Genomic DNA, 13,167 nt, shown 5'->3' on the forward strand with positions numbered 1-13,167 from the left:
AAAATTATGAATGGTCCATGATGTCGGCAATCATGAAATGGTGAGTTTGTGATAATATGTTACTCATTGCTGTAAATTTAATTTATTACCATTATTTTTTTTTTACTATTCTTTTCGTTTTGTTACAATTTGACATAAATAATTGTAATTTTAATACTCTAATGTTAGTAATTTTTTATTTTAAATAATAATAAAGTAAGTGTAATAATAATAAAAATAATAATAAAGTAATATTGTTAGTAGAATTGTCATCCTCCCGGTATTTTATTTCTTTGTTCGGAAAAAGTAAAAACGAAAATATGCCTGCTATTTTTCAGATATAATGGGTAATATGTTGAGCTTTTTTTTTCTTCTTTTTGCTCTTCACTTTTTGGGGTTGTGCAAACAGGGAAGGGCAGGGCCCTTGACCTGTGTTTTCACTGAGGCAAATTTGCTGTAGTTATGCTACTGCCTTACAACAAAAAAATTCCTATTTTGATCATTATTCATTGTCTTTTGACGAAAGGACTGATTCGGACAGATACCGCTGAACTATGTTTTTTGCAGAGGAATAGATAGAAATTTTAATGTAACAGAAGAACTGTTATCACTTACTCAACTTAAAACAACAATGACGGGCGAAGACACATTTAATGAGATAAAAGAAGTTATGCTAGAATATAAACTTTAATACAGTAACTTAATCGGAATATCCACTAACAGCACGAGATCTATGGTAGGAAAGAACAAGAGCACTTTGCCATATTTGAAAAATGATATGGGAGAAAGTTTAAATGCTGAAAAATTTAGTTTTCATTGCAATACTTCACCAAGAAAAACTATGTTCTAAGATAGTGAATATTGAAAATGTGATGAACGTTGTTGTAAATTGCGTCAACAAAATTAAATCTAAATCATCACCTGCTCATTGTAAATTTATGTGATTTACTACTGAGAGAACTACTGAGAGATGTTGAATCTGAGTATTATGTGTATACTTTGTGCGGAATTTGTATTAAATGATTGTGGCACTAAGTCGCAGACAATGTACTCATGTGTTTGTGCAAGAGGATTCAATCGGGAATAAAAGATGCATAGACATGGCATACGAGAAGACAGAATATTATCATTCAGAAAAGCATTTCTATTGCTAACCTTTTTATTAATTTAATAGTAGTAAAATTTTATGATTAGCACTAATAATAAAGGTGTTTTTAACTCATTAAAAAAAAAAGAGTCAGTTAAAATTACTCAAATATTTCAGAGCAAAATACACTAAATATTAATTTTTAACATTAAACAATTTTTGGATTCATTACCCAGGTAAGATGTTTCCGAGGAAAAAAAATTAAGTGGAGCAGAATATAAAAACAAGAAGGAAGTATGTTAAAGTATTGCAAAAGTACTACAACTATTGCACATGCAGAAAAAGGTGATGAACTGGAACAAATTTCTGATGATTATAAAGTAATGGACCGACCTACAGTGGAGCAAGAAAATTATGTTTCTATTGGAGGTGAAAAATCGGAAGCAGTGGATGAAAACATTCCCATAGAAGCCATCAAGGATCCTGTTCATTAGCTCAAAATTTTGTCGAGAAAATGAATAAATATGTTGGTGGAAATTGGATCTAAACAAGTGAATAACGTTTCATTTCCTTCAAATGAAAAAAAGTTGATTTTCAAGTATATATTATACAAGGACATTAGCAAACAACAAAAAGTAAATTGTGACTGGTTAATATATTCACTTTCAACAAATAATATACAGTGGATTCCAGTTATTTGGACCACTGGTTAATTGGGGCAGCCGTTTATTTGGGGCAAATCTTAAAAAACAGAAACCAATCAAGAAAATAGCCAGGGTTTCCTTTGCTTAATTGGGACAGCATGCCGCTTAATCGGGCAGGAGACCGCAGCACTGGAGATTACCCTACAATTGTCTCCGACGGTACCACGTAGTTCGGTCGAAATTCTGGAGGTCACAACCATAAAACAATAAAAACAATTAGCAGTTACCTGTTTTTTGGGCTTTTCTGTTAGTGAAATCTATCATAAATGGACAGTAAACTCGATCTTACTGAATTTGTGATAACACTGACAGCTGGAATTCTGTGGGTTATTATGGTGAAATGTGTTTACGATGGCACCTCCATAGCCAGGTGGGCAGGAGTAGCACACGCTTCTTGATTAGACCGGGGTTCGAGCCCATGAGCCACCAAATATGGAGGATGCGGAAAGGTCAGGGAATGACCACCGCATATCCCCCGAGCAATATGGCCTTAGTTGCTAATGCTCCTAAAAACCAAATAACAACAACAATTATGATGAAATGTGTTTACACTTCCATGAAATTTTCAATCATATAAAAAAATTAATTTTCAGATCTTCTCTTCATTCCTATTTTTAAAGCTTTGTAACTTGTTACTCCGTTCTCACTTGCGTGTTTTGTGTTACTTGCAATTTGTGTGTGTGCCGTGTTGTTTGTTATTGATTGCTTATCTTTTTACTGTTTTAAATTTTAACCCCCCACCCACAAATGTCAGTGAACAGAAATGTCAACTAGTTTGTATGTACATATTACAGTACGTATTAATTATTCCGATTATCACGTATATTCTTCCGATTTTTCATGTATCATTTAATTTTTTAATTGGTAAGGTAATAAAGGGTAAATCTGTACTTAATATGTCTTTACTTTTATAGCCTGTGGATAATATTCCTCCTATTTTCACTAATTAGAATCGCCGTTTAATAGAATTAAAATTCAATTCACAAACGTGATCACAATGACCAGCGCTTACTGCACATCGTATAGTGAACATTACTTTACTATGGCGACTCCATCATAATGTGATTTGATTGCACAGTGAACCAATTGTAAAGGGGGGGGGTACATTATATTTTTAACTATTTACGTGAAACTTCGGATAATTGGGGCAGCCGCTTAATCGGGCCAAAATGCACTAGTCCCGATGTGTCCCAAATAACCGGAATGGACTGTATATCATTTTTACAGTAAAATATTTGGAATGGCAAATATTCAATTATGTTCAACTGGCTATTCTGACTGGAAGCATGCTAGTAGTAATTTGCAATGATATGAAATATCTTCTACTCATATTTCTAATTACAAAAAATACTTTACAATGAAGTCCATGTTAACAAAACAAATAAGACTGCAGATAAAGAACAATGTCGATGGAATGAACCAGAGAAAAATTGGTGGACTGAAGTTTTGAAACGAATTTTTGCTGTTGTTCAATATTTAGGTGGTCAGTCTCTTGCATTTCACAGTTCCTCAAGTGAATTGTACGTTCCCAATAATGGTAATTTTTTGAAAGCAATCGAAGCGTTAGCTAAATTTGATCACCTTAACAATATTAAAAAAAAAAAAATATATATATATATAGATATATATATTTTTTATATATATATATATATATATACAGTATATTTATATATACAGTAAACCCCCGCTATTCGCGGTATCTGTATTCGCGGTTTCGCGTATTCATGGTCACTGATTTAATATAAAATGAAACCTTAAAAAAACGTGAAGTTTAAAGCGCCGTGAACATTTTCCGGTGAAAACAGCGCTCAGTGGGTGGGGGGAGAGGGGTGACAAAATCCCGGCGTGGATGTTTCTTGCTAATCCTTGTTCAGTGTGTGTTATGCGCTTGTCATGGAAGGTTTCGTCGTTTGCTTTTAATTTATATGCTTATAAATTGAATAAATTTATCAATTTATAAATTGATATGCTTACAAAAGTGATAAATCTACCGTTTTGCAGTGTAAAACAGACTTTTTCGAGTGTGTTAACGGAAGAAAGTGACTGTATTGTGGACAAGTTCTTTCTAACCCGTACAAAAATATGGCTACGAATAACAAGGAAATGTGAAAAGATCAAAGAAGGTGATGACATTAGCGAATAAAATTGAGTTATTAGACAAAATTTCTAATGGTGAAAGTGTGCCACATTACGTGGGAAGTAAAATTCCGTTAGCGGTACAATCAATCAAAAAATCGGAAGAAAAAAATCTGCTGCAGTGTCTGTGAAAATTGCTTCAAAAATTTGCTCTGTAACTCGTGATGTTAAATTAGAAGAAACGGAAAAAGCTTTAAATCTGTGGAAAGAAGACCGAACTCAAAATAAAATTCCGTTAAGTTCACTCAATCATTCGTGAAAAGGCAAGACTCCTTTATCAACACTTTAGCGAAACTGGTGATAGCTCTGGCAGGATAAGTTTTTTTAGCTAGCAAAAGCACTGGTTTGAAAGATTTGTTTTGAAATTTCTAATAAATATTACATTTAATATTAAATTGTTTCTTATTTTCATTTCGATGCCATATGCTTGCATTTTACTATGTACTGTCTATGTACATAGTCATATTATGAAGGTACATATAATACATACACAGACACAATTTTAGACTAGTTTTTCTTATATACTGTATTTCATACTTTGGAACGGAACCCCTTTATTACTATGGGAGCCATAACTCAGTATTCGCGGCATTTCTCAGGAACGTAACTCCCGCGAATAGCGGGGGGGGGGGGGTTACTGTATATGTTAGCCATGTGCCACATTACGTGGGAAGTAAATTTTGAATGTAATTATTTCTTTAATTGCTGACAAAATAAGGAAAGAATATTAGGTAAAGTCGAAAATAGCAAGTATTTCTCAATTATTCTAGATTGCACTCCTGACAGTAGCCATGTTGAACAATCAACATTTATCATATGTTTTGTTGTATACTCTGGCAATGACGTAGAAATAAGGGAACATTTTTTGGGATTTCATCAAATTAATGACACAACAGGTAAAGGTTCATGTACATTAATATTAGATGATTTATTCCCAAAATATATATTAAAACTAAATAACATGAGGGGGTCAGAGTTATGACAACAGTTCCAATATGAGTGGAAAATATATTGGCCTTCAAAAACTTATCAAAGATGCAAATAGTTGTGTAATGTTTGTACCATGTAATTCCAATCATCAGACCATGCTGTTGGGGAAACAAAAATAGAAAGGGTTACAAATTTGAATACAATTACCAATATTATGATTCTACAATTACAAATTGCAAATAGAGAATTCTAGGTTCCAATTATTGTTAACAATAAAAACCAGATATTAAATCTGCTAAATACAGAGAGATTAAATTCTTACCTGCATCGGTAAGAGGAATATTCATAATATTCATAATTTTAATTATAATATTGGTAACTGTATTCAAATTTGTAACCCTTTCTATTTTTGTTTCCCAACAGCACGGTCTGACGATGGGTAGCGATAAGATACCTGAAACGGTACCTTAATGTACAGTAGTTTAGGCGAACAGCTTAATAAACTATATTATTAATTACACCTGGTGTAAGAGTAGTTTTAAATATATTAATAATCTTAAATAGTTATGGAATTTTCTTTAAAATGATGCATGTCCCGTTTTAGTTAGTTAATAAATAGTAATTTAATTCTGCAAAATAAAATGATGCTGCAAGTTGAAAAATGCAATTTTACGTTTATTATTTTGGAAACACAATTTTCTTCTGGGGTCAAAAATGAGAATAGTTTTCTTGGGACCTCCTAGTGAGTAGAAACAAAGTTTATTGACTTTCTCTAAGTCAAATGATTTTTAAAATAGAACAGGGGACAGACGGGCGGAAGGACACTTTATGCATAGAATTATTGCATAGGATTATTATGTAGTTTTGTGTATCAGTTTCAGTAAAAATTTAATTTGAATTTGTGTCATTGTGTTCATATTACTAGTAAAAACAAAAAGTTTTTCGGAACGTTTTTTCCTTTTAAAAATATGACGTAAAGGGGCACCATATACTTGCTGCACGCAGGTGGCCAAGGAGTCAGGAATGGCCCTGATTAAATATATTAAATGTCTAAGTTTGTTGATGATATAAAGGTGGGCAGGGTATGCTATACTTCAACAAGATCTAAAGAAACTAATTAGATCAGCTGAAAAATGGCAATTGAGGTATAATATTGATAAAAGCAAGTTACTGCATTTAGAAGTAATTCCAGGATAAGATAGCATTAGGATAGTGATAAAATCAAAGTAGTTGATAATAAAAAGAACCTGGAGTTAACTGTGTAGTTTGGCATGAAGTTTGCTGAGCAGTGCAGAAAGGCTGCTGGAACAAGGTATGTAGTTTTGCCAATGATATAAACTTTGGAAATGTATATTATTTGTATATTTCTTCATATATCGGAAAGCACAGAAGTAACTTGTTTCTGCTTTATAGATCACATAGCTGAGTGGTCAGGCACAAGGGTTCATAAGTACACGTGCCTTGAGTGACTGGGGTTCAAGCCAGTGACTGCTGAATATGGTGTTGTTTGTTGTATTCTCTCTCTCTCTCTCTCTCTCTCTGTCTTGTGAACTCCTCTGACTGTGGTCGTCCTGGAGTATAAACAGAAAAATTTATTTATTTGTTAGCAGGGACAAAGAAGTGATTATCTCAGTGCGTAAAGAAATGGTTAGACTATGGTTTGAATATTGCATACAAGCTAGGAAACCTTATTTTAAGAAGAAGGATGCAGATCTGTTGGAAAGGATGCAGAGAATAGCAACAAGATTAGTTGGGGCACAAAAGGATATCCTTTCCAAGACAGACTTGGGGTCTGTAAATTATATCATATTGAAACTAGTAATCTATGTGGGGACTTAACTGAAGTCCCCACATAGATTACTATGGCTTAAGGCTTGAAAAGGATTGAGTAAACTAAACTGGCAGTCTTAGGTCTTTTTAATTTCTCAGGTGACACATAAGCAAAGGTGCATAAATTTATACTGAAAAAGGATGGCTGCAGTTTGGAAGGTGTGTAATTTGCCTTCAGTCAGAGAGAAAGTGATCATTGAAAGAAACTTGTATCTATCTTTGTGGAGGAATATATTTGAAATTGAATATATTTAAAGAGGGATGGGACAAATTATTACAGGGGATGGACAAATGAAGCAGATAACAGGTTTTTTTTTGCTGATGCCATAATTGTTTGCTTCCTTGCATGATTTTGCCGATACTAAATGAAATTTTTCATCTTATTGTTATGAAAGGAGAAACTACATTTATATAACAAGAGAAAGAATCCTGTGTAAGTATGTCACTGATGTAAGTGATCACAGATTACAGATAGGAATGATGGAGTATTTAGAAGATCTTTATTATAGTGTCCATGAAGAATTTGAAATGTGATTTTATTTTCTTCTCAAAATAATTTCATATAATGCAGAGTATGAAAGAAAAAGGAAGAACTATAAACAAATAAATGAGGGAATACAGAGATAAAAAGATGTAAAAAGCAATGTTTTCTTGTATATATCCTTTAATTCTCATTTCTATCTGCCATTGAATGGTGTTAAATGGTTGCAAAATACAACAGCTGAGGTGGACAGGTAAATGTTCTCATAGTTGATATTTAGTGGTGGATATAATTTTATCCACTTTTCTCATTTTTTAAAATATTTTTTGTTTTCATGCTGTTTAATAAAGATACTGCTTTATTGCTGTAGTCAGTTATCTTTTGTTGATGTGAATTTTGTGAGTTTATCTAAAATGTGATGAAGGCAACACAACTAAATTCACCAAGATAACATTGAAAGGAAATGTGATTTGCATTTATCTACCAAACCCTTCTGAGTTTCTCATTCATTTTCATAAAAAACAAAGAAATTTGAAAAATAAACACTTACCACTGGCCATCTTCTTCCCCATAATTAATAAGTCCACTTCCTACTGCTTGTGATATATTGAGTAAAGCCAAAAAAAGGATGTACCAATAAAATGATTGTTTGGCTAGAAGAGAGAGAGATTAACAGCATATAAATATGTATACATGGGTACGCATCTGTGATCACTCAGAAAGATGTGTATAAATAGGGGAAAAAAAAAATTTACCTCATATTGGATTGTTTGACAACTGACAACTAACAAAGGTGAATGCCAATTCTTTTAGTATGGTTATGATATCATTATCTTGAGATTGAAACTTCAAGGTGATTTAAAAAAAAAAAAAACATTCAATTATTCAACTAGAAGGTATTTTATTTCCATTTGAAAAATCTATTTAGACTTGCTTGGTAAGATGCAAGCACTCTCTCTCTCTCTCTCTCTCTCTCTCTCTCTCTCTCTCTCTCTCTCTCTCTCTCTCTCTCTCTTTCTTTCTTTCTTTCTCTCTCTCCCTCCCTCCCTCCCTCCCTCTCTCTCTTTCAAGATATGGGTATTCAACTCTTAAAATTCAACTTAATCTATATCATGATGGGCCTCACTATGTATGGCTTTCAGCAACTATTCGTTCAAAATTAAGAAAATTATTACGTCAGTACAATTTTTACTAATCTGAAAACATTTTCATAAACAGGTGCTACCTTACCAATATTTATAGGCCTGCAGAGTAAAACTGCCATCATTAAAAAAAAAACCTGCATGTGTACCCTGTACGTACGAAAGGTGTTTTATCTTATGTGAAAACTTGATGAAAATCAAAACCATTTAAATTTTTCAAACTAGAACAACTAGAACTGAAGTTATGAACAATGTAATGTTTTTATGCTTAAACCAGCTACTTACTCTACCGAATCAACGTTAGTGACTGAGTAAGCACCATTAAGGAAGTGATGTCATTTGCGTCATTTCCGTCTTCCATTTTTGTTACCACTCAGTTTTACTTCAGTCCAAAAAATTTAGTAGGTGCCGCCAAATAAGTTTTCGCATCAAAAAAATGTTTTTTTATTACAGTGGTGGGCTAGTATTAGTGAAAAAGATCTATATTAATAATCTAAAAAAACAAAGTTTGCTATGGTTACATAACCTTTGTTTTTAGTACATTTTTACTGCACATAGCCAGTAACTATTATTACTCTGAACATCACATCAGTTACATTTTGATATCATGCAACTTGTTTAAATCCACACCACATCCCTTTACAGTTATAAAGCAGACTGCTGGCATCACTAATTGGCAGACCACGATCCACATCTGGACCACCAACAATTTTTTTTATGGGCTACAAGCAATCTGAACTTAAATCAATAATTTGTATATGTAATAATTATTTCAGTTTTGCATTTTTGTAAGTTTTTTTAACCCTTCAATAATTGAGTGTAGAATCAGAACTATTTATTTCCAGGAGCATCGGAAGTCCCAGGGGTCCATGATGTTGATGGACCCCTCGGAGAAGCAACCTCAGTGATCCCATCTCTACCTCTACTTTCTCTTTCATGTAACTTATGGCAGTGTTCCAAGCCTCCTACTCAATATTCAGGCCCAGAGTAGCTAAGTCCACCAACAGCCCCTCAATTTCTCTATTTACTTCATAATCTGTACATTTATTAATTTACTCCAACAGTTGAGTTTCACTCCCAGCATTAAAAATCACCTACAATAATTCTTTTGCAATATGACATGACAACATCTACTTACACATAAATAGAATAGCTTTGTGATTACACAGTGAACAGGAATGTTGGACTCCAGAATTGAAACTGATACTGAAATAAAATACTGCATAATTACATAATTACAGAGTGAACATACCTAAGAACAGTGTCCTCAGGTATGCTGGATCAGATGGACAGAAGAACGTTCCAGAGTTTGGCAACATACTGAGGCACTGCATAGACTGGCAAATACCACTGCATCCCACAAATGTTCAATAGGATTGATGTCAGGGGAATTTGGTGGCTATGAGAGTGCACAAATGCTTGGACACGATCCTCGAACTATTCATACACAATGTGGGCCTTGTGACACAAGGCATTATCTTGTTGAAAGAGTCTGGTGCCATCTGAATACAGGGTCACCATGCAGGGCAAAACTTGGTCTGAAACTGGTGGTGAGGGTGTGTTCGATGGGGATGAGGGGACCTAGTGATATCCTTGAAAACATTTCTCAAACCATGATACCACCACTGGCCTGTTTTTGTCCAACTGTGCAGTTTGGTGGTTGCAGCTGTTCACCTGCTTGCCGTTGAATATGCACTAGTCCATTGGCATGGTGGAGCTGGAACGGTGGTTCAGACCAGGTAACTCTTTTCCAATGTCCAGAACAGCCCATTCTAGGGAAGAAATGTTGATGATAATGGGTCACATAGTCACATGAACAGTTGTCTATTCCATAGACCTATCTGCAAAAGTGTCCACTGGATGGTGTGCTTGGAAACATTTGTCCGTCCTGGTTGTAGTCTGCCATTAAATGAGGGAAATTGAGCCCTCAGTTGTCCCGGACAGCATGTGCCAACTGCAATTCACTTTGACTGTCAACCAGTGGTGGTCTCCCCATTTCATCACGATGAGTGGTTGGTGTCCATCCCTCTTTGGACATTCCTGCCACAATTTATTAGGGCAGCTCTCAAACAGCCAACAATGCCTGTGGTTGCTGAGATGCTGGGTCAACCTTCCTAGCACTGTATATTGTTCCCCATTCAAACTCCACTAGGTACTTCCCTTTCCCCAGTGCACAGGCTTTGTACTGACAAAATAACATGCACTACCTGTTCCATCACTATATATGCTGCGCTGGTTGGTAATGTCACATCTAGATGCTGAGGGATACATCCACTTGTGGAGACAGAGGTGGTCATAATGTTTTGACTCATGAGCATACATCTTAATTAGAGAAGCTTAATATTTGTGAATAGTGGGGGAATATTCCTACCTCTCTAGATTTGCCACAATTCTGAGCGAGTACTGTTTTCATTGCATGTGTGTGTGTGATACTTTTTAATTAAGTATATAACAAAAGTTATCGAATTTTTCTAATTTTCTAATTAATGTATACATTAATTAGAAACAAACAAGGTTTTGAGATGAAATTCCATTATGCACAATTGTTTTATTGCAGCAACAATACTAATTCTAATAGATCTCATAACCTATAAAATAATTTTCTTCAATGTCTGTTTCTTTTCTATGTTCTAGTGCAAGCAACAAACACTTTTTTGTTAGTATCTCACTGACGAATTTAGGAGTATGACTAGTAGAAAAGCATCTGGTAGTTTATAATTTTGTTTTTATTAGTTTTAATAGTATTAAAAAACAGTTCTATTTATAGTCCAGCATGGCTACTACATTATACGGGTTTATAATTAATCATTTTGACAATGAATATAATCATTAACCATATTTAGCAGCTGTGTGGGCTTGAACCAGGTCCTGATATGCGTGTGCTACTGCACCCTTGCAATTGACCACTTGGCTATGTCGGTTTTTAATGTAATTTGTACTTTGTCAAGTCCGGTGTACTGAATAACTAGTTTTTATTAAACACAGAGATCACAGAGTCACAGATCCATAATTTCTAAACACAATATATCATCATAATTTCAATTCTTTTCAAGCAGTTTTTAGACATTATTGTTTTAGATATATAAATAAATAAAAAATGAGAAAAATAACTCACATGGAAGTGCCAAATAATCTCTTAATTTTGTCCATGGTAATATGAGGACACAAAGATAAACCTAGAAAGAAAATAAATTATTTTACTCAAAGAACTGTTAAAAAATTTTGACTGTTTTTATTTATATATAATACAGGGACAGTCAACCTTTTTTGATTAGGGGATCAAAACAGATAAAATGCTAAAGGCCATGGGTTTTTGGTGGAAGCAGGCAACAAGACAATTTCCATACTACTAATTTATGCATTTTTTGAAATAGAATTTAATTTTTGTTATGAACATTTAGTTTTTAGTTTTAGAACACAAATAGTTTGATTTCTTTATATTTAACAATATGAAATTCCAATAATTGCTGTATAACACAAATAACATTCTAATTATCTAGTTATAAAAATATTGTTAAATACTGAATAATATACATAAAACATCTTAAAAAAAGTAATACAGAAAAATCAAACATTACTAAAAATGGATATTTTTAACATGCTAGTTTTAAACTCAAGAGATGCAAAACAGTTAAGGCTGGTCACAGATCACACATTGTGAAGGAACGGACCATACATAGATCATCCATCAGTTGGACACTCCTAATATAATATATACAGTAGAACCCGGATAAGAAATTCCCACATAAGAAAATTTTCCCCTATACTAGGTTTGGTTTCTTAAGTCCCAATTTCAACTCTATATGTTGTAACGTATTATTTTCCCACTTAAGAAGTTTCCTGGGAAACTTATATTAAAATTGATATCCTGGGTAAAACGTTTTCCGGCATAAAAAGTTCTTGATAAAGAATACAGTGTATTATTATAATGATGTTTTCCCACTTAATATGTTTTTTAAATATAGAAATTATTTATTTTTAATATAAAAAATATTAAACAATATAAACGTTTGGTAATCGAACAAGTTAGTGCCTAGCATAATTTTAGTTCGTAGTTAACCACTGAAGTAAGTGATATGGCATCGTTTTTGATATACATGTATCTCATATTGTAAATGCCTTCACAACAAGTTGCCCTGATATTGCACTACCTCCAATAAGCAATGCTTCGCCAATGGATAAGATTAATGTTACTTATTCTCGGCGGCAGTAGGGTGGTCGTATCCTCCGAGAATCCATTGGCGAAGTGTTGCCTATTTGAAAATCCATTGTCGAAGCATTGTTTATTTAAGATAGTTCAATATCAGGGCAACTCGTTGTGAAGGCATTCACAATATAAGATATAACAAAAACGATGCCATTTCACCTACTTCAGTGGTTTACCACGAACTAAAATGATGCTTGGCACTAACTTGTTCAATTAGTGAATTTTCCGTAGTCAGAGGCTTTCAGCACTAAAACCTTTTCAGTATAAACATTTTGATATAATGGAAGTGACATATTGCAAATATGTTACTTCCATTATATCAAAATGATATCCATAATTTCATTGATATCCATAATTAGATACGTAGACCACTTTAAGCATTAAATTCTGATGGTTGTGAACAGTTCAGAATTACTTAGTGGATTGTTGCTGTGTCTTATTGTAATTGTGACCTTTTAAAGGTATGTTGGAACTCCAAAGGAGCACCTTCTTCCAAATTGGTAATGAGTTTAATGAACAGAATGTACAGCAATTAGAAATCCTCAGTTTAAAATTGTTTCCCATAGGCAGAGTAAAATATTTATAAATTTTGAAATAGTACTTAAAAAGGATCTTTAACTTACGTATGTGCATCTTTTCATTTTTATTTGTGTAGTTAATAATTTCATACT

At 33.5% G+C, this 13,167-nt stretch overlaps 1 protein-coding gene across 1 annotated transcript in view; it reads right to left on the reverse strand.

Moving 5' to 3' along the window:
- Positions 1-13,167, reverse strand: part of LOC150088828 (transmembrane protein adipocyte-associated 1 homolog) — a 194,872-nt gene that overhangs the window by 54,882 nt on the left and 126,823 nt on the right. The window contains exons 8-9 of the mRNA XM_090370928.1: positions 11,405-11,465; positions 7,698-7,800 (exon numbers count right to left, since the gene is read on the reverse strand). Coding sequence (XP_090227054.1) covers positions 7,698-7,800; positions 11,405-11,465 — 164 coding nt within the window. The remainder of the gene's footprint in view (positions 1-7,697; positions 7,801-11,404; positions 11,466-13,167) is intronic.

This window comes from Mastigoproctus giganteus, chromosome 3 (genome assembly GCF_048544385.1).
Source record: "Mastigoproctus giganteus isolate SK-2022 chromosome 3, ASM4854438v1, whole genome shotgun sequence".
Lineage (NCBI taxonomy): Eukaryota > Metazoa > Arthropoda > Arachnida > Uropygi > Thelyphonidae > Mastigoproctus > Mastigoproctus giganteus.